This window comes from Branchiostoma floridae, chromosome 15, assembly GCF_000003815.2.
Source record: "Branchiostoma floridae strain S238N-H82 chromosome 15, Bfl_VNyyK, whole genome shotgun sequence".
NCBI lineage: Eukaryota > Metazoa > Chordata > Leptocardii > Amphioxiformes > Branchiostomatidae > Branchiostoma > Branchiostoma floridae.
The window spans coordinates 5,222,567-5,240,510 of NC_049993.1; the positions used below are offsets into that span (position 1 = coordinate 5,222,567).

At 42.9% G+C, this 17,944-nt stretch overlaps 4 protein-coding genes across 4 annotated transcripts; 1 reads left to right on the forward strand and 3 right to left on the reverse strand.

The window, feature by feature from the left end:
* The first annotated feature begins 327 nt into the window (after nucleotides 1–327).
* LOC118431727 lies at nucleotides 328–4,553 on the forward strand. The gene is made up of 7 exons (XM_035843003.1): nucleotides 328–443; nucleotides 934–1,137; nucleotides 1,893–2,027; nucleotides 2,441–2,557; nucleotides 2,959–3,074; nucleotides 3,657–3,808; nucleotides 4,131–4,553. The coding sequence occupies exons 1-7, from the start codon at nucleotides 384–386 to the stop codon at nucleotides 4,154–4,156; spliced, it is 810 nt and encodes a 269-aa protein (XP_035698896.1). The 5' UTR covers nucleotides 328–383; the 3' UTR covers nucleotides 4,157–4,553.
* Nucleotides 4,554–6,351: 1,798 nt separating this feature from the next.
* LOC118432108 lies at nucleotides 6,352–7,803 on the reverse strand. Its single transcript, XM_035843632.1, has 3 exons — nucleotides 7,484–7,803; nucleotides 7,023–7,122; nucleotides 6,352–6,624 (listed from the first exon to the last, which is right to left on the reverse strand). Exons 1-3 carry the CDS (start codon nucleotides 7,541–7,543, stop codon nucleotides 6,404–6,406), a joined length of 381 nt encoding a protein of 126 aa, XP_035699525.1. The 5' UTR covers nucleotides 7,544–7,803; the 3' UTR covers nucleotides 6,352–6,403.
* A 143-nt stretch (nucleotides 7,804–7,946) lies between these two features.
* LOC118432107 (cytochrome P450 2C15-like) lies at nucleotides 7,947–12,541 on the reverse strand. The gene is made up of 7 exons (XM_035843631.1): nucleotides 12,250–12,541; nucleotides 11,268–11,460; nucleotides 10,614–10,842; nucleotides 9,965–10,373; nucleotides 9,528–9,725; nucleotides 9,123–9,249; nucleotides 7,947–8,773 (listed from the first exon to the last, which is right to left on the reverse strand). The coding sequence occupies exons 1-7, from the start codon at nucleotides 12,460–12,462 to the stop codon at nucleotides 8,592–8,594; spliced, it is 1,551 nt and encodes a 516-aa protein (XP_035699524.1). The 5' UTR covers nucleotides 12,463–12,541; the 3' UTR covers nucleotides 7,947–8,591.
* Nucleotides 12,542–12,975: 434 nt separating this feature from the next.
* Nucleotides 12,976–16,918, reverse strand: LOC118432227 (tyrosinase-like). The gene is made up of 4 exons (XM_035843758.1): nucleotides 15,760–16,918; nucleotides 15,314–15,481; nucleotides 14,595–14,749; nucleotides 12,976–13,708 (listed from the first exon to the last, which is right to left on the reverse strand). The coding sequence occupies exons 1-4, from the start codon at nucleotides 16,893–16,895 to the stop codon at nucleotides 13,464–13,466; spliced, it is 1,704 nt and encodes a 567-aa protein (XP_035699651.1). The 5' UTR covers nucleotides 16,896–16,918; the 3' UTR covers nucleotides 12,976–13,463.
* Nucleotides 16,919–17,944: the final 1,026 nt, after the last annotated feature.

Consider the following 17,944-nt stretch of genomic DNA (forward strand, 5'->3'; position numbering starts at 1 on the left):
TAGAATACAAACTTAAGGCAATTTCAGTATCCCTAGAAAATTCTAAAGAAAAATGGGTTGGAGACTATTAACTCTTACGTGAAAGAATGCTACCTGGTTGAGTTGCAATTTCTACAATTTGCAATAAAACTTGTTATTATTAAAAGCACAGATCAGAAAAACACGTATAGAATACAAACATAAGGAAGGGCGGGCATTTCTGTATGCAAAGAAAAGTTATGGCGATCATGTGCATGCATGCTAATCTCCAATCAGATCCTATGGTGCCGTAAGATAGTATCAAAGCTGGCCAATGAGTACAGCCGCCAAAGGATGCCCGTTTGACTCCCTTTGGCCGGCTGTACGCCTTGGCCATCTTATGGCACCGTAGGATCTGCTTGGAGATGACATTGCAAGAGATGAAGCGACGCCCAGGATGCCCACTGGGGAAAAGGGTAAGAAAGGTCAGTGACCTAGATAAACATGTCAATCATGTTGAAGATGCCTGGGGCTCCACATCACTTTCGCTTCTTATCTTGTACAGTCGTATGTTCACTACAATGAGAAGACATGTAAAATATCCGTGACTTTCAAGTTTTAATAGACGTTCGCTTGTCATTAAGTGCAAGGAGGTTAAAAATCATTCTTTTTTTAACCTCCTTGTTAAGTGTTATTACCTTACGAGGTGCCTCACTAGTATATAAAGACCACCTTCTATCTTAAGATGTTGTTATAGAAAGGCATGTCTTGTTTATCTTTGTTTTTACGTCTCATCAATATTTCGTCAATAACCGTATAAAAAGTGCATGCACCTGGGAGGATAATTTACATATGCATGTAGGTAATGATGTTTCGTTTTGTTTTGTTTGATCACTTCAAGCGGTACAATGTCGATATTAGGGCTTTGCGTTTATACGCAACTTAGCTTAATTCAAACAGGACATGTTGTCTTAGATGTCCCAAGAAGTAGAGCAAGTCCACGTGCCTACATACCAAGGAAACATGGCGCCCGGTTCGGTGTGGGCGGGAGTTACGGCAGCTCACCTGGCGATGTTCGCCGTCCTGTGTCACAACGTCGCCTTCCACCTGTCCGTACAGGGGTACACACCTTACGACTCCACCGGGGGGAGGTGGAAATACCTGGATCAGCTCAATCTGGTGCGTCACAGGCGAGGGATTGGTTTGATTAGCCGTTCTACTAATTATATCGTTTACTCACTATATGTGCGGGGTTGTTTCTTCATTTACTTCGATGTAGGCTTCTCGGCAGGTATCTAAGAGATTTGAATATCGGCCAGTAGTTCTGTCAATGACGAAATAACGCCATGGGTCAGTTATACAAGGGTCGTATTGTTTGTAATTGGGCAACACTAGTCTAGCTATGAGTTAGATGTAGTGTCACCCAGAAGTCACAAAAGTCAGGCTTCTTGTCATATATTAGTTTTGTCGCACTACAGAAACAGTTGTTGTGTGTCAGAAGGTGTCACCAATCCGAAGATGTCTACTGTACTCTAAGATGGCCAGAAATCTGTGAAAGTTAAAGCACGTCCGAATGTAGGGCAAATGTGTGACTAAAAATACATGTAGGTCAACCACATGTTAACACATTGGGGACTTGTCGCTCAACCCGTCAACAAGCCAGTCGAGGTGCATTCGACACTTAAATATAAGTTGTCATAGAATGACTATCATGCTTTTTTATGTACAGTCATACACTGCAATCGTTGGGTATATCTAAATATGTAAGCTTAAATGGGTCCTTGTCATGGTATTAATAGATTCCATGTAAAGAAAGGACTACCTACATTGGTTTAATATGACGAACCCTGCATGATGTCAATACGTGCACGTACAAATAGCAACTTTTTTTTCAATATTACGTACTTTTGTTCGCTAATATTGCCCACCTTTAGGACCTAGTATGCACGTTCTTCGGTGGCTGGGTGCTGTGCGATCTGACTCAGCCGCTAGTCGGCGCTCCTGCTAAAGCTGGGCTGATCGCGTTCTTGGACTTCATCCTTGCAGCGTTCGCGTTCCCCACGACGTTGGTAAATCAACTCGCACCATTGCATTGCATCTATCCTAAACCACACACTAGGCCAAGTTCTAACTTTCATATACAAAGCTATTCATATATAATTAATTCGCTGATGTTTTTGCGGTGTTTGAAGTTCGCTATGCCAAGGACGTTATATACATATCGTCCTTGATTAAACTCATACTGTTTTTTAGTATGGTATCGGGGGATGAGTGCACAACGAAAACTGCAAAAAGTAACAGAACAAACCACCGCGAACATTTCAATATTCACAGTATCACGCGTTTGGTATTGCACTTTACATGACTACATTGCATCGAAAAGTACCAATAATTTGATGTACAAGGATTTGATAGATCTTTAGCTTTCAGCTATTGCTTGAGTTTCAGTTATTATTTTCCTTTGTCTTTTGACTTTTCCCAGCTGACTGTTGTGACGGAAGCAGCCCTATGGTATGGCGGGATGCTGGTGCCGTCCCTGCGGCAACAGACACCCCCGGTCCCCGATGACGCTCCGCGCTGGCACGACCCGCATGTCTCGGTAAATGTTAGATTTATTTTATTTTATTTTCATTTCATTTATTTCATCATTCCATAACTGATCATATAGTAACTAGCGCTAGTACCACACGCAGTCGAGACGCTTCAAAAGAGACACCTTACTGCTGTTTGAAGCATTGCAACTAGACTGCCAGCACTTTTATGTGTTGTACATGGGACTGCAATCATGTTGTTACCTCCATGAAAAATTGAAGTATTGTCTTTTGCATGTTTCTGTGTGCGTGCGTTTGTCTGTTTATTTGTTGTGTTTCAGGATATTTGTGGTTTAGAACCTAGGGATGGATTTTAATGATGTTTGGTATGTGGATAGAGGTTGGGGAGACGAAGATTTGGTCCTACCTGGTGTGTGAGTGTGACCTTGTTTTTGTTTGTTTGCAACAGCGTACTGTGGTGTTGATGTTCCTCCTCCTGCACATGTACATGGTGGAGCCCCGCTACTCCTCCCGGCGCCGTAGCCTGGCCGGGACAGTGGCGCTCACTGCCGTCTACATGGCCTGGTGAGTTCTTCTTTGAAGTCGCATACATAACGTTATATATAGTTTTATTGCACAACAATTGTACGGGGTACAAAGTATGGCATCTACATAACTACAGTTCTATAACTTAACCACTTAACGCTTATCTAACTAATACAGAAGTTGTAGTATGGGATAAATTTCTTACATTGGAGGTTTTACAATCATTGGAGGAATTTCTAATGTCTAAACCTTCTATGCCATATCATCCGTTTGATTATGTCAGCTCCATTGACTAGGGATGAAGCCAGACTGATATTAATAGATATCATGTTCTTTGTATAAACGAGCCGCTTCACAATCGGCACTTCAGCAGTAGATCTTTATTATAGACGCCGGAACGCAGTCAATTTAGTCACTGAATTACATAATGCACATAAGGTTTACTCTCCAAGCAGATGTTTGACTCGAGCTGTTTTAGACGTGTTTTAGGCGTTCCGAGTATCGGACTTTCTATTTTATGCCGTTTTCTTTATGTTTCCCGATTAACAGCCGGAGCCTCTGCTTTAAGAGTACACAAATAGAACCCTTTGTCGTACTGATGCGAAGCGTTGTTCTCTCCAGGGTATCCTACCTTGCATCCAGCCAGCAGGTTTGGGTGTACCCCTTCATGGAAGGACTATCCGGGATGCAGCGACTTCTAGCGATCCCCGTCTGCATCGTCCTATCAGTCGTTTCCTATTACTGCGGAGAGTACTTGGCAAGCAAACTTTGGAGTGAGTCTTTTCATCTCTATAATTTGTACAGTTGGATAACATGCTACACCCACAAATGCTATCAATAGTATCATATCACAATCATCATCATGCCAGGGTGTTGTCACTCCTGAGATTCACTCATGAGAGAAGGAACACCTCCCTTGAATGACATACTAGTATACAGTCAGTGTACTGAGCCATTTTTATTGAATATAAACTGTAACGTTAGGTAGAGATCATTTTCTTTCCATTGGTGTTTGCGCCTTAGACGCAATTCATGCGTGAACAGTGACTAAGTCATTAAATGTTTTTTAACGACGAATTGTTTCTGCCGACACAGGTCCACTCAGCAAGAACGTGGATTGACGTTATCCATAGCGTCACCTGATGATACCGAGTTGGTGGAATTTGGTGGAGACGTTTGAGTAGTCCATGACGTTACGTATACTAAGAGAGCGAGTCGTTTTTCAGAGTATTTATGACCCTAGTTTCGTGGTTATAGAAACCATAGTTTGGTGCAGGAAAACATTGTAATGTAATATTCAGGATTGTTGGTACTATTGTTTTGTTTCTGCCATGTTCAAGGCATCCCTTATTTGGGATCCTAAGCGATGACATTCGTGTCATAGAGATCTATGGGGAAGTTAGTAAAGATTATAGACGACTGCGATTATTACAGTGTTCCGAACGGTTATTGTCATACATGTATCATACATTCAATGATGGGGCAACATGCAATAAACCGGGTGCTTTTATTCTGGAATGACTGGTTGATTTCTGTTTCCTCGTGCACATTACTTTTTAAAAATTAGTGTTAGACTCACCTTACTTGGTTAAAGAAGGATAAGCTGCATGGATGTGTGACGCCAGCTAATAGCAGGAAACTTTTCGTTAAGATACTTTTCATTAGTTAGGCCACATGGATTTGATTTTGTGGATGGCAGCTTTGGACACCCTAAATGTGATATGGTGGCACGCAAAATATGAGAAATAGAAGATATCTAATTCTTAAATTGTGATGAAGAAGATTTGATTGGGCTTACATACCCTTGACTTTGAAATGGGAATGTCAAAACGTGCAAGTATGACTGAAATTACTACAGAACAAAACTGAAAACACACACAAGATTCGTTTTTATCGCTGACATTCTTTGAGCGCTCTGTCAGCTCGGCTGCAGCGACGCAGCTAACGTGCCGCAGCTTTAATGAGATACCTGCTAAAGATAGGCACGATATCTTTAATCTAAGTGATCACAGAGGTTATGAAGATTGTTGAACATTAATTCATTACACGGTATATTCAACAGTAAACCCTTTATCATAGCTAGATTATATATAAACCCACAGCCCCATGAAACGGCTTCCTCGGTGCCGAAGGCTGCACTACAACATTACTAGTATATAATTTACACACCCGAGAGCATTTCGAACGGAAGTTTGTATTGATGCTGATAAACAAACAAACCGCGTTTTCTTTCACAAAATAGGACTGAAACAGGGACGTGGTTGGCAGAACATGACAATTTATAGAGAAAGTGCCATCGGCCGCTTCTACTTGTAAAGTGGAAGAAACGTCTCTTATAATTACCCAAATATCCCATGATTTTATCTCTGAAACGTCTTAAATATCGCTATTCTTGATTTTATAGTCTTTTCCCCCGAAAACAAGTCAAATAAGCCTGCAAAATTTGAACCCCTTTGCGAGCCTTTCGCAATCTCCCCATTGCCGAAAAGACGAAAATTTGGCAATTTGGCGGTCGTCTTAGCCACTTTTCAAGGTGCGGCCGAGAGCGGTACTGCACGTCGGGCTCTGAAGGGGTTTGTTGGCCTGAAATATAAAACGTGAAAATATACAAGACATTAGACTTAAAGCCATGAAAACTCTCCGAATCAAGTCTACATGTTTATACACACATTTAAAATGGCTTTTGGGGCGTTTAGAAACACGAGTTGACATGAAAGGGGCAGATTTCCGCAGAGTAAGTGAAACTCCGTGGCCTCCCGTGGAAGCGCCACCTACATTCACGCATACATCAAATCTTGTGTTAAATAAGTGGGTAAAGGTTATATATGGACATTATTCGTGTTCCCTTAGCAAATCTGGCATTGTACCCAACTGTTCATCTGCTTATATGGGGTAAGGAATTGTTAGAAAATCCCGGAAGCCACTCAGAAAACATTACGATGTTTCACCTCAACATCTGCTTGCAGGGATCTTATCGGATTTCTTTGTGTCCCTTTTTTGCAACACAGAAATACAGTAAAGCTATTTTTACGTTAAATGGGTCAAACTTCAGGTTGTATGCAGTAATATAACAGATCAGATATTTAAGTTTCTGTAGCACAAGAGTAAGTATTTTGATGCTCATATATCGTCATCTATTGAACCCAAAGAACTGCATCCTGAGAATGAATTGGAGTGTGAGCCGTCATATCAAACAAGAAATCTATCTTAGTATCAGTATCCGTTCCTTACAGACTCCTTACACAATATGAAGTCGACCACTGGGTTCGATGTCTTACACTCATCAGATGACAAAAAAAAGAAACTTATTCACAACTTAGATCGGTTTATTCAAGTATTTTCTGACACAAAAAGGCGTTTTCTGAAGCCTAGATACAGGCATAAGGGTCGCCGCCACGCTGGCAGGTGTGTGCTCGGAACGGGAAGCCCTCCGGCCAGCCTGGCGGGGGGTCCACTGGTTCAGCTGACGGACAGCACATCAAGCCGACGTCACAGGTGCAGGGGTCGTACGAGTTGGAGGCGAAACACACCTGTCCCTCCTGCCCCACAGCCCCGCACGTGCCCAGGTTCGAGTCCGCGAACGTGCCGCCTGAAATGAAAAATGTGGGAATCAGTGGGTAGTAGTATTAAAAAGAAGCGACTTTGTGAGCGGTTATTCTCCAAGCAAAAGTTCGGTACCGACCGTTTGTTGACGTGTTTTAGTTTTTTTTTCGAACTTTCTATTTTGTAGAACATGCTTCAATACCTGGACCCAAACACCATGGAACGGATAACATTGGTGACAGCATCATTCTGGATCATCCGGCCTATGTCGAATGGCCCGAATCTAGGAAAGTATGTTTATAATGTGTTGCCGTACATGTACATGTACAGGTACTATGGAGGCAATTGCAAGTGGGAATTAATGAAAAATCGATCATTCTAGGATATCTATCACCTGATAAGGTTGGCACAAATTGTTTAATAGAACAGGAGAGATTCGCGTACCGTCATAGTACCAGTAGAAGGACCATGGCGCCCCGTCTTTCTGGCAGCACTGTGTGCCCCACTGGCAGTCGAAGGTAGAAGTACACCTGGTGACACCGTTCTACATGGGAGATCGCATGAATATATATGCATAATGTAGATGCCACTGTAGCGAAAATTCTGCTTTGAAAAGTTTACCGACGCTGTCCCAATCTGGACTTATGACACTTTACGGGCTGCTTCAGTTTTCTTAATTACGTTTTTGTCATAAAAATGAAGAGGTACCAAAATCGAGATATGATATTGGTGAAACTCTGGTTAATTTCAAAGGTTCCATATTTTTACAAATTCGTCATTTCCAAGCTTTAATCAAGCAGCTGCTAGCGTATGGGCATAAACATATGAGAAGTGTGGGTGCCACAAAACATGTACAGTTTTAACGTTAACGTGACTTTATAAGTTTAAAAAGATGATATACTAACGGCTGCTTTGCACACCACTGCAATACCGAGAAACACGAGAAGCATATACCGGGCCGCCATCTTGTACCGTGTAGCGAGGTAGTGTAAATGCTGAACTAAGCATCTGTTTATATACAGCGTGTATGCGTTTGTTTTCTTAATCAAATGTTGCGTGGAAATGGACCATGTGGCACTGTATCTACATTACAATTATAGAACATAAGTTAAATATCGTCGCCCCCAGTGGCACTGTCCTGTACGTTAATGCAACGACAGCAAATTACGCACAAGAATACTGCACTATTAAAGTCTGTTTGTAGGTGGCTGGTCACGTGGGATGGGGGAGACGTGATGGAAAGAACATGTGCTAAGTGTACGAGCTAAATGAAAAAGAATGCAATGAAATTGCATTTCGTGAGAGAATTTCTTGCTTCAAGCGTTTCCCCTAAAAGACAAACAGGATTACAACAATGTGAAACACATAATGCCTTTATACTAGTATCATGTATTGGGTAATGGAGTTAGATTATTGCACCAAAATTGTAGTCGTTAATAATCCTTGTTACCATATTTGTGATACATTGTACCTGATGTATATGGTACTTTGACTTGACCAAGGACGTTACATGAGATATAACGTCATTGACTTGACATATTAGATCTTATATACATGTACTATGAAAAACCGTTAAAAGTGCTATTTTCTACAGCTATCATAGCAGAAAACTCGCTCTCTGGGGCTGTAACTGAACCGACCCAGGTGGAAAGGACGGACCTCTATAAGCGCGATTTAATCAGGCTTTCATAATTTAGTGAGCTATCAGACTCTACACGAGACTATAGTATGAGATAAGACTATATGCCTCAGTTTGCACATATGGAATGTCAAACACGATGGCAGGTTCTTTTGTAGTGTCACAATGCTTTACATTCACAATGCAGGTATTATCACATGTCAGCACACAGTTAAACTTAGTCCCTAATCCACTGAGGGAAAATAATGGAAGATGACTAATATGTACATAACGTATTATGCCTTTCGTGATATTTACGACATTCCATCAAAACTTATATTCATCTTCCATCTATTGGAATAGTCTTCAACCAAGCAATGATGTATCCCTGTCGTTTAAGTCAGTGGTTCAGCAATGAGTTCATATTTCTTGGGGGAGTGGGTGATGCCATGGATCCCTCTGGTTGACGGTGTGGGTGCTCCCTCTGGCAGCTTGAAGGTGAAGTGCTGCAGCAGGGACGTGAAGAAGACGAAGAGCTCCATCTCCGCCAACTGTTTCCCCAGGCACATCCGCGGACCTACACAAGATGTAAATTATAACAGAGCTTTCAAATACTTCACGTAAGTTTTCCTTGTCCTAATTGCAAAACACAAAGGAGGCTAACGTACCTAATTAGTTTACAAGATACATGTAATATATCGAGAACACGGGCGTGGCTTGAGCATGCAGAAATGGAACATTTATGACACCGTGGGTTTAACATTTATGGTGATAGGCCAGGTCGTACCACACAGAGGAATAAAAACACGCAAATTCGAGGGGAAGGAAAGGAAACAAAACTACTCCATACACAAAGTAGCAGCTCGATACTAAATGGTGAGCTGGAGATTAGTGGCATTTTAAAGTCTGATGAGTCCATGCCTTACCGAGAGAGAAGGGGATGACGTGGTCGTCCCTCTGGTACTGTCCCTGAGCGTCCAAGAAGCGGCCAGGATCGAACTTTCCGGGGTTGGGAAAATGTTTCGGGTCGTGGTGGACGGACCAGATGTTAGGCTGGGGAGGAGAGACATATTATTTTTGGTTTCTGATCTCATAAGGTGAAGGTTACACGATTGCATTATTACTCTAGATGTTGAAATTTTGCAGTAATTCAATGATCTTCAATGTTTGCGGTTTCCGGGAATTCACAACAACCAATCAGGCACATTTACCACCTTGTTTCAACCGCGAACTTAAAGCTTAAAACCACCTCGAGTACTCCATTTTCTTCCCACCGCGAAATTACGTGTTGTTGTTTTTTGAGACTCTGAAAAGTGAGGATGCGATCTTACCAACACTGTCGTGTTTCCGGGAATGTGGTATCCACGGAAACTGGTGTCACGTGATGTGGCGTGGATGACGCTGTTTGGCAGGATGGTGCCGATGCGGGCCACCTCCGTCAGGACGGCCTCAGTGTACGGCATCTGGGCGCGGTGGGCGGTGGACGGCGGCTTGTCGTGTCCGAGGACGGAATGGATCTCGGCTTGGACCTGAAACCAAACAAAACCGGTCCAACAATGGCTACATGTTCTTCAAACATAACAGAAATCATTTCTTTCATAGACATTTATCTTTGATGATCCAGATGAGAAAATCGAGCAATTATAATTATTATGAATCTGAGTAGCACAGATGGGAAAGACTGCGGTTGTCCGAAATATTATATAGACGGTGGTGACATGCAGACCAAAACGTACTGTAATAGTGATAAAACTGCACTGGTTCGTACCTTTGCTTGTATGTCCGGATTGAGTATCATGTGCAGAAAGGCCCAGTACAGTGTAGTAGAGGTGGTCTCGGCACCGGCGATGAACAAGTCGAACAGCACCATCTCTGCGTAGTCGTCAGTAAACGTGGTCTCCTCTTCGTTCTCGCGAGATTTCATTTCCTTAATGTACGAGTCAATAAGGTCCCGGATATCATTTGGAACAAAGGTTTTCTTGTGGTCGTCAATTTCCTCTTTAATGTAACTTTTAATGGTGTCGACGACGTTTCGCGCCACGTCTAAACCCTTTCCCAAGCCTGGGACGAATCGGAGGACGGGGAAAAAGATGGCGAGTTGACTGGCAAAGTTAAAGGAAAATCCCCGGTCCAGGGTGTCCATTAGACGCGTGAACTTCTCGTCGTTGTATTCCCATCTATTTAGAACAGAAAAAAAGGCTATTGTTGCATCATGACTGACATTGTAATTCATTTATTTATCACACACTGTATACCACTGTTTTACTTCATTTGTCCTTTTTGATATGTCATTTAACGAAATTTCCAGGTTCTGACGTTAGACGTGGCCATTTTCTTTCATTACTTTGGTGAGTACGTCTTCGTATTCGCCGAATTTTAATATGTCTGACTCATCATTTCACCACTAACATGCTTACCTGGACCCAAACACTATGGAACAGATAACATTGGTGACAGCATTCTGGATCATCCGGCCGATGTCGAACGGTCCGTTACCGATCTTCATGATCTCTGTCTGTAGAGCGACCGACTCCTCCAGGATCTTCCCCTCCAAGCTTCTCTTCCCGAAGCCGAACTCACGGAGAGACATGAGCGTAAACTTCCGGTGTTCCTTCCATGGGGTACCGAAAGGGGCCTGGATAATACCTGCAGATGGAGGCCAACCCAACGAAAATAGTGTTGTTTATTTGCAAAATCATGCCCGAGGGCTAATTCCACGTACAGTCTCAAAGTGATTTAAGTCATACTGTATATAACACTAGTTTCCAAATCAAATATAAGGTACTACGTTTACTATTGTGAGGTCTGAGTCCTCTGAAGGTATCAGTGGTTAATGAAATATCCCACCGTTTTTTCCACGTTTATATGATATACATAGGAGGCTCTCTGATGAATCCGTATTTCCAACAACCATAACCTCTTCAAATATGAATATACGACTAATAGATGTGAGATTGAAAAAACTAAAAAAAGGAAAAGTAACCAAAAATCGTAATTGTACGGTATGGTCCAAACTCAGCATTCAAAATCAATATCATAGATTACTTTTAAAGATTGTAGAAGTCAATTACCTAGTTGCTGTGGATTTATGATCCTAGTCGTGGGACCAAACTGTCGAGTGGAGAAATCTTCTGCTCTCTTGACCAGGGCTTCGTAAATGACGTCATATCCGTTGAGAACCACAACTCTCTGCCTCCCTACTCTCATCTGGTAGACCGGTCCGTACGTCTTAGCCCATTCGGTCACCGTCAGACAGCGAGTTTCCTTCAAATGACAGAGACGGGTTAGACCCAACAAAACTCCGGCAGGATTTCCAAACGTTTACTGACGAAATCAAAACTGCAACTTGTTAACTTCACAAACCCCACTCATTACAGAAAAAAAGTGGCCACTTCGTCATCCGCTGCTTCCAAAAAAGGAAGCCCAAAAGTTTAGATAATATAATAATCCGTAGTTGTTGCTATTCAGAATGGTCCCTCCACCTGTCACTATTGTTTTCTTGTACTGTAAGTATATGTTTAAATGATATGCATTGCATGTTGCAATCGTGTCACAATATATATATATATATATGACCACCGTGATATCACAAACTTGTGCGATGGGTAGTGAACAGTTAGCTGAAACTATAACTTGTCTGTAAACATACGTATCATTATAAATGACTTCATTGATAACGTATCATGTACCCCATGATATATCAAATTTTCTAAAATGTACAGAAAGGTCGTATAGCCGATTTCTCCCTTGTCTCTTTACTTTATTTCTCGACCGATTCATCTGTCCTTCGGCAAGACGTGCATTTCTAAATCTACATATTGTATCTCTGCATCATCAACCGTACCGTAATTACTTAACGTTACATCATGCAGAGCTGGCGGTCTATTTTACAAAACTTATTATAGATATGAGCCCCAGTCACACAATCGACGGCAGCTTTGACCGTATTTGTAGACCGCCAGAAGGTCAAAGATCGACTTTCTCGACGTGTGACATGGGAATTAATAAGACTAACGTTATGAGTATCATCGGCGAAAGAAAGATTGTACTCACACTCGTAAGAGAGAACATATTACCGACGACAGGCCACCCTCTGGGGCCGGGTGGGAGGTTCTTGGGAGTGCTGAGGTACCATCGCGTCACAACAAAAACCGCCAACAGGACCAGAGTCGTCTGTAAAATCATGTTCTCGGCTGAAAGCGACGCAACAACCCACTGTGCGGCAGCCATCTTTGTAACGTCAAGGGTCAACGTCCGAACGGGCATTCTTAATGGCCATGGCTGCACGGAGGTCAAACGCGTTTGGAATGAACTATTTGTTCCGGGGGTATGATATAGTGAACGTTGTGAAAAGCAACAGAGACTTACGCTCTGTATCCTAGCATGTGTTTACACAGTCTCTCGCTGACCTGGGAGCGCGGATATAACCTCCTTGGTCAGACTACGCGGTTCCATACAGGAAATAAAAAAAGGTTCATCTATTAGATATTGATTGTCAGTTTTTACTGTGTTAACCGAACCATTATGAAAACTTTTTGATAAGCTACACATCCCCGAGAACAGTAAAATGGTGCATGCCATAACACCTTACTATCATACGGTAAAGTGCGCCCAAATGTGACGGGGACATACTTCCTGTTTACCGACCCAACGGGTTAGGAGGTGGTCCAACAGGTGGTCGTTTCGAGCGCATTCGTCTTACATGCATTGAGTAATGTCTTAATGTCTATACGGCACATCACACCAGATATCGAGCACACAAACTTCACACACATGTTGTGATGGTCAATCAGGTTTATTCTGCACGAAGAACCAGGATTTTTGGTCTATTGTCTAAACCAAAAAATTGGCCGCTTAAAATCACAAATTGACATATAGTACACATCTCTACGGTACCATTTGTTATCCCGTTACATCATTATGTTTATTTTCACAATGTATATGACGTCTTTTATTACTTAAGGTATGAATGAGCTAACTCTGGTTAAAAGGAACAAAAAAATAGCCATCTAATTGATAGATTCTAGCTAGGTAGAAATGTAACTACCTACAAAATAATAGTACTAGTATGTAGCATTGGGTGAGGCATTGGTGGAATTCCTGACTAATGTAGCTTTTTTCATGTGCCCATTTATACGTATGGGCCTAAGCGTATTGCCTTGATGTTGTACATTGTATACATAAAAATAGCCTTAAAATGCTGGATATTTGAATTGATTTAAACTGCTGTGAAACGACTTGTGACACTACGTTTTGTAACATAACGATCAAGCGTGCTCTGGGGCACTCGTGCTCAGGGGCACCCAATTACTCCTCCCAGCACCCGAGCTTTGCTGCCTCCTTTTACATATATAACAAAAAATGCAACAGAAACAAGCAAACATCGCAATCAGTATCACAAACCCAACAACACCAATCACTACATATATCAGCACGTCAGTCCAGGGGTCCGTGGCGGTGCTGCACTCCCCAAGGTTACTGTTGTCCTGGATTCTCTCTCCCTCAGACATCCCTGTATTGGGGAAACAACAGATCACTTACACGAAGAAGAACTTTATTGCACGACAATTGTACATGGTACAAAGCATGGCAACAACTATTACATAAAGTACAAAATAGAGGTATAGGATAAAGCTTAACATCATAGTTGACATAACAATAAGGGCTAATATGCATAATTCATTCATATAGTATCATAATGAAGTAGGCTAATCATTAGCTTCAGTATTCTTTCTAATAGCAAAGCAGTCCTTGATATATTTGCCTATTTTTGCATTATGGGAGTTCTGACATCTAAATAAATGTGCAAATCTGTCTGTAGCATCGAGTCTTTTGAAATATGTTGTACTTGCTTCGAGAAACGTAAATAATTCATTGCGTAAACTAGCGTATCTAGAACATTCCATTATAGAATGAAATTCATCTTCAATATGATTTGGGCAGAATGGACAGAACCTTTGGTCAGGGGCTACATTGTAGTATCTACACGTAGTACATGTACATGGCTTTATCTGATGATTCAAATCAGTGCTGTACTAATACCCCTGTCACATTATCTACGATCTTCGGGCGTATCGATGGAAGATCAGCCATATTTAAGATCGACAGAGGGTTGCGCGTATTTACCTAAAAACCGTCCCTGTCACATATAAGTCATACTTTGTACCTTGTACAATTGTTGTGCAATAAAGTTATTAATACAAGCGCTGTGTGCTCGAGCGATTGCTGCAGAATCGTCGACCGATCGATTTTCGCCAAATGTGAGTATGACAAGTATTAAGAATATTTTTTTCTCAAATAAGCTCGATAAGGCCTAAGTTAGACTATACTGGCGGGGTTTAACCATGTTTGCAAACTACAATATGTGTGGGTGGAGCTGTAAGTCTTTGAGTAATTACCGTCGCCGTCAACGTCCTCATAGTCGTAGCCCAGCGCTGTTGACGGTTTGAAGAAGTCGGCGTGGCTGTACGGCGGGAAGAACGGCACGATGTACTCATGGCGGTTGTGTCCCGGGGACGCACCTGTCTTTGGCAGAGCCTCGTTACTTGGGGTCCTAGATATGTGTGCAAATACCTACAGGTTATTAGGTGTGCCTTTTATTAGGTGTGCCTTTTATTAGGTGTACACAGATTGTGCAATGTTCTTAGATCTGCAATGACAGTATAAAATTATACGCCGATAAGAAGTAGCCTCCTTTGCAGATTCTGGAGCGGCGGCGTTTACTTTTCGAGGGAGCACTACTGATTCGATTTTCAGCATGGGCTAAGGTTCTCTATGCTGGGAAAGGCAGATTTTTCCGGGTGCGCAAAACTCCCTTTCCCGACTGCGGCAAAATCACTCTTCCAGCTTAGAGATCCTTAGCACATGTGTATGTTAATTTGTCATGATTTTCGATCTGTAAAATCATGTTTTCCATCAGCAATGAAAAGAAGAAAAAATAAACAAATAAACACCACCGCTCTAGAAGTTTTGAAAGTAGGCAAGATAATAAAGTTTTACTACACTGTAACAGTCTAAGGTGATACGAAGTGATACTTGTAATTGTAAAAGGTGTGCCTCGTCTTACATGACATATCAACATGAAGTGTCTTAAAGATTTTGCCAAATTGGTACTGACTTATGTCGGCGGATCCATTTCTCGAAGATGCGATCGACGAAGCAGTGGTGGAGAGAAAAGACGGGGTCATTGACCGATGAGGGGACGGCGGACATGGTACCGTCCAGGTACAGGTGCACGTGGTTGTGGAGGGTGTGGGCTCCGGGGATCAGCGTGCCGTTTACATACCTGTTCATAGGACACTGGTGGTTACGCCTCGCTAGTCATTTTAAGGTATACAAACGTCACACAAGTGTATTGGCGATTGTTAGAAACAGTTCCCTTCTTTCAGTTTCAATGTAAGCTGTGTTAAATTTCAATATCGGTACATTGTGAAATTAGGAGGAAATGTTCAGCATACGATTTCAGTGGTCGTGTTTAGAATCGTAGTATCGGTGTAAAAAAGTATCAGTCTCTGTCTTTTTATCAGAGAGTCTCTGATAAAAAAAAGACATAATTCTGCCTACCTGTCTCCTCGATACTTCCCCGTGCTTGTGTCCGCAAAACCTTCGAGTAAATTTCGGAAGGTACAGTTGGCTGTTTTGCTGTAGGGCCGCCTGTCAAAGGTGGGGAAGCGAAGGCCAAAGTCCACCTCGGCTGCCGTTGGCAGGCGATACATCGACTCTCCAAACCTTTTCCTGTCCTGGTGACCGGGGTTCCTCATCACATGGCCGTCTCGCTTGGTCACATTGCACGGTTTGGTGTGGTTCCTTGAAGTGGCGTTGTAGAAGGGGTCTGACTGTACGCAAATGGTCTCCCACGTCGCGAATAGCGACCGTGGATCCAGGCTCCCGTCTTCGTAGTTTGCGCCGACGTAGTCATTAGTGCAGATTGTGCAGTTTTCTGCTTCAGTCCAGTCCCAGTATGGTATGGTGAAGTCAGGGTCATTGTTCACCTCTTGGAGAGCCCGCTCAAGCTCAAGCAAAAACGCGCGGTGCCACGTGGGGAAGCCAGAGCCTTCGTGAGCAAAGTCTATCTGGCAATCTGCCTCTGTCTTACAATAGCCATGTTTATAAGGTGGCATGGTGGCGCGGCTGGCGTAGTAGTGCGTCGCTACGAAATAGTTGTACACAGACACATCGGCAAAGTCTTCACTCCCGTTTATGTCCTCGTAAAATTCTAGCGCCATGACGTAGTCGCTCGGAGCCGTCTTGGCTGCGTTAAAGTAGCGTTTCACCTTCTCCACGTCTTCAGGACTGAGATGGCGGATGTTTCTTCGCACGGATAACTTTTCTGTTGTACAATTCCGACCGCGACGTCCCCAGATACACTTTGTACAGTCGTAGCCGCTGAAGAAGCCTTCGCACACGCAGGCCCTGTTGAAGAACACTGTCGGCCAGTGGCGGCGGTCGTCCACCTTGTATGCTTCCTTCCAGGCAGGGTCGTCGACTGTGGCGTCGGCGATTTCGGCGCACCTCCCCCGCCCGGGCCCTCCACATGGCTCGGTGAAACCCGGTGGAATCGGGCAGCATTCTTTCTGAGAGATATGGTCTGCGCTCGTACAAACTCTAGGAAACTGAGCGTCACCGGCTCTAAATTGCCCTGCTGTAACGATCAGCAGAACGATTGCCTCTATAATGGTGACTCGTCCACACCGACTCATTTTCGTCACCGTCTTTACAAAGTGGCCCTTCCAAACTGTCGAACTAAGGGTGGTATAAGCGACTTTCACTACTGATTGTTTTGCAGGGAGGGGTTGTTACTTATTATATGACCAATAGGCTGTGCACACAGAAAGGGACAAAAGAAATTCTGACGTCAGAATAAATTTTCTCCTTGAAATTACTTTTACTTTCACTACTGTTAGTTTCACAGGACGAGTTGTAACTACAGTGCATTGACCTCCGATGTACGCTAGTACACCTTTCTAGAACAACAAGTCAGTACGTGCAGACAGTTTCATAAAAAAAAAACCTTCGCGGCCAGTCTAGTATAGACTATGACATGTGACTGCTCACAGAAATGCAGTTCAAGCTTAAAAAACAGTTCAAAATGTTCAGTTAAAAGTTCATATGTTTAAGAAAAGTACAAATGTTCAAGAACTGATCAAATGTTTAAAAGATAGAGTTCAGACATTATTTTCGGGGTAGTGTTTGACTGTCTGACGGCGTGCTGTCGGTGCCTTCGTCCGTTTTCCCGGGGTTGCCGGTTTCCGCCTACTGCTTCGAAATTCGGCGCCTTCCCTCCCTACAAAACTGGGAAGGCGTTATGAGCACTTTAAAACTATAAATCGATGAAGAAAGGCTGAAGAAGTCATAGCAGAAATTTTGGGGGGCGCACGGGATTTCTCTACGTCATCGCTTTACTTGTCACGCATACCATTGATACTTCCAGGTCGGGAAAAGTTTGGGGTTTTTTCATTTGACAAATTGGGGATGGTCCGGTCGCCCGGTCAAAAACTTTGGTTGATGTTTGTAACTGTTTTGTCCAACGATACAGACCTTTTTGTTTGTTTGTTTGAATTGCATACCCGGTAAACTGCCCCCCCCCCCCCCCCCCAAACACCAGGTTTGTATTTAAGAGTACAAGCTGCATATCCGGACTGATTTAATTGACTAGCTCACACCGGGAACTCATCGGGATGGACTCTTGCCAACAACTGTGATGGGTTCTTTAACTTAACGTGCTTAAAGTAGGGCTCTCCTCCAATAC

Excerpts from the sequence above, each read along its gene's own strand:
- LOC118432227 (XM_035843758.1), bottom strand. The coding sequence starts at position 16,895 with ATGAGTCGGTGTGGACGAGTCACCATTATAGAGGCAATCGTTCTGCTG. Across the intron at positions 14,750-15,313 it reads AAATGGATCCGCCGACATAA|GACCCCAAGTAACGAGGCTC; the intron begins GTCAGTACCAAT and ends ACACATATCTAG. Across the intron at positions 13,709-14,594 it reads TGAGGACGTTGACGGCGACG|GGATGTCTGAGGGAGAGAGA; the intron begins GTAATTACTCAA and ends TCCCCAATACAG.
- LOC118432107 (XM_035843631.1), bottom strand. The coding sequence starts at position 12,462 with ATGCCCGTTCGGACGTTGACCCTTGACGTTACAAAGATGGCTGCCGCA. Across the intron at positions 11,461-12,249 it reads ATATGTTCTCTCTTACGAGT|GAAACTCGCTGTCTGACGGT; the intron begins GTGAGTACAATC and ends TGTCATTTGAAG. Across the intron at positions 10,374-10,613 it reads TCCATAGTGTTTGGGTCCAG|ATGGGAATACAACGACGAGA; the intron begins GTAAGCATGTTA and ends TGTTCTAAATAG.
- LOC118431727 (XM_035843003.1), top strand. The coding sequence starts at position 384 with ATGACATTGCAAGAGATGAAGCGACGCCCAGGATGCCCACTGGGGAAA. Across the intron at positions 2,558-2,958 it reads GGCACGACCCGCATGTCTCG|CGTACTGTGGTGTTGATGTT; the intron begins GTAAATGTTAGA and ends TGTTTGCAACAG. Across the intron at positions 3,809-4,130 it reads CTTGGCAAGCAAACTTTGGA|GTCCACTCAGCAAGAACGTG; the intron begins GTGAGTCTTTTC and ends CTGCCGACACAG.
- LOC118432108 (XM_035843632.1), bottom strand. The coding sequence starts at position 7,543 with ATGGCGGCCCGGTATATGCTTCTCGTGTTTCTCGGTATTGCAGTGGTG. Across the intron at positions 7,123-7,483 it reads CAGTGGTGTGCAAAGCAGCC|AACGGTGTCACCAGGTGTAC; the intron begins GTTAGTATATCA and ends TCTCCCATGTAG. Across the intron at positions 6,625-7,022 it reads CTTCTACTGGTACTATGACG|GCGGCACGTTCGCGGACTCG; the intron begins GTACGCGAATCT and ends TTTTCATTTCAG.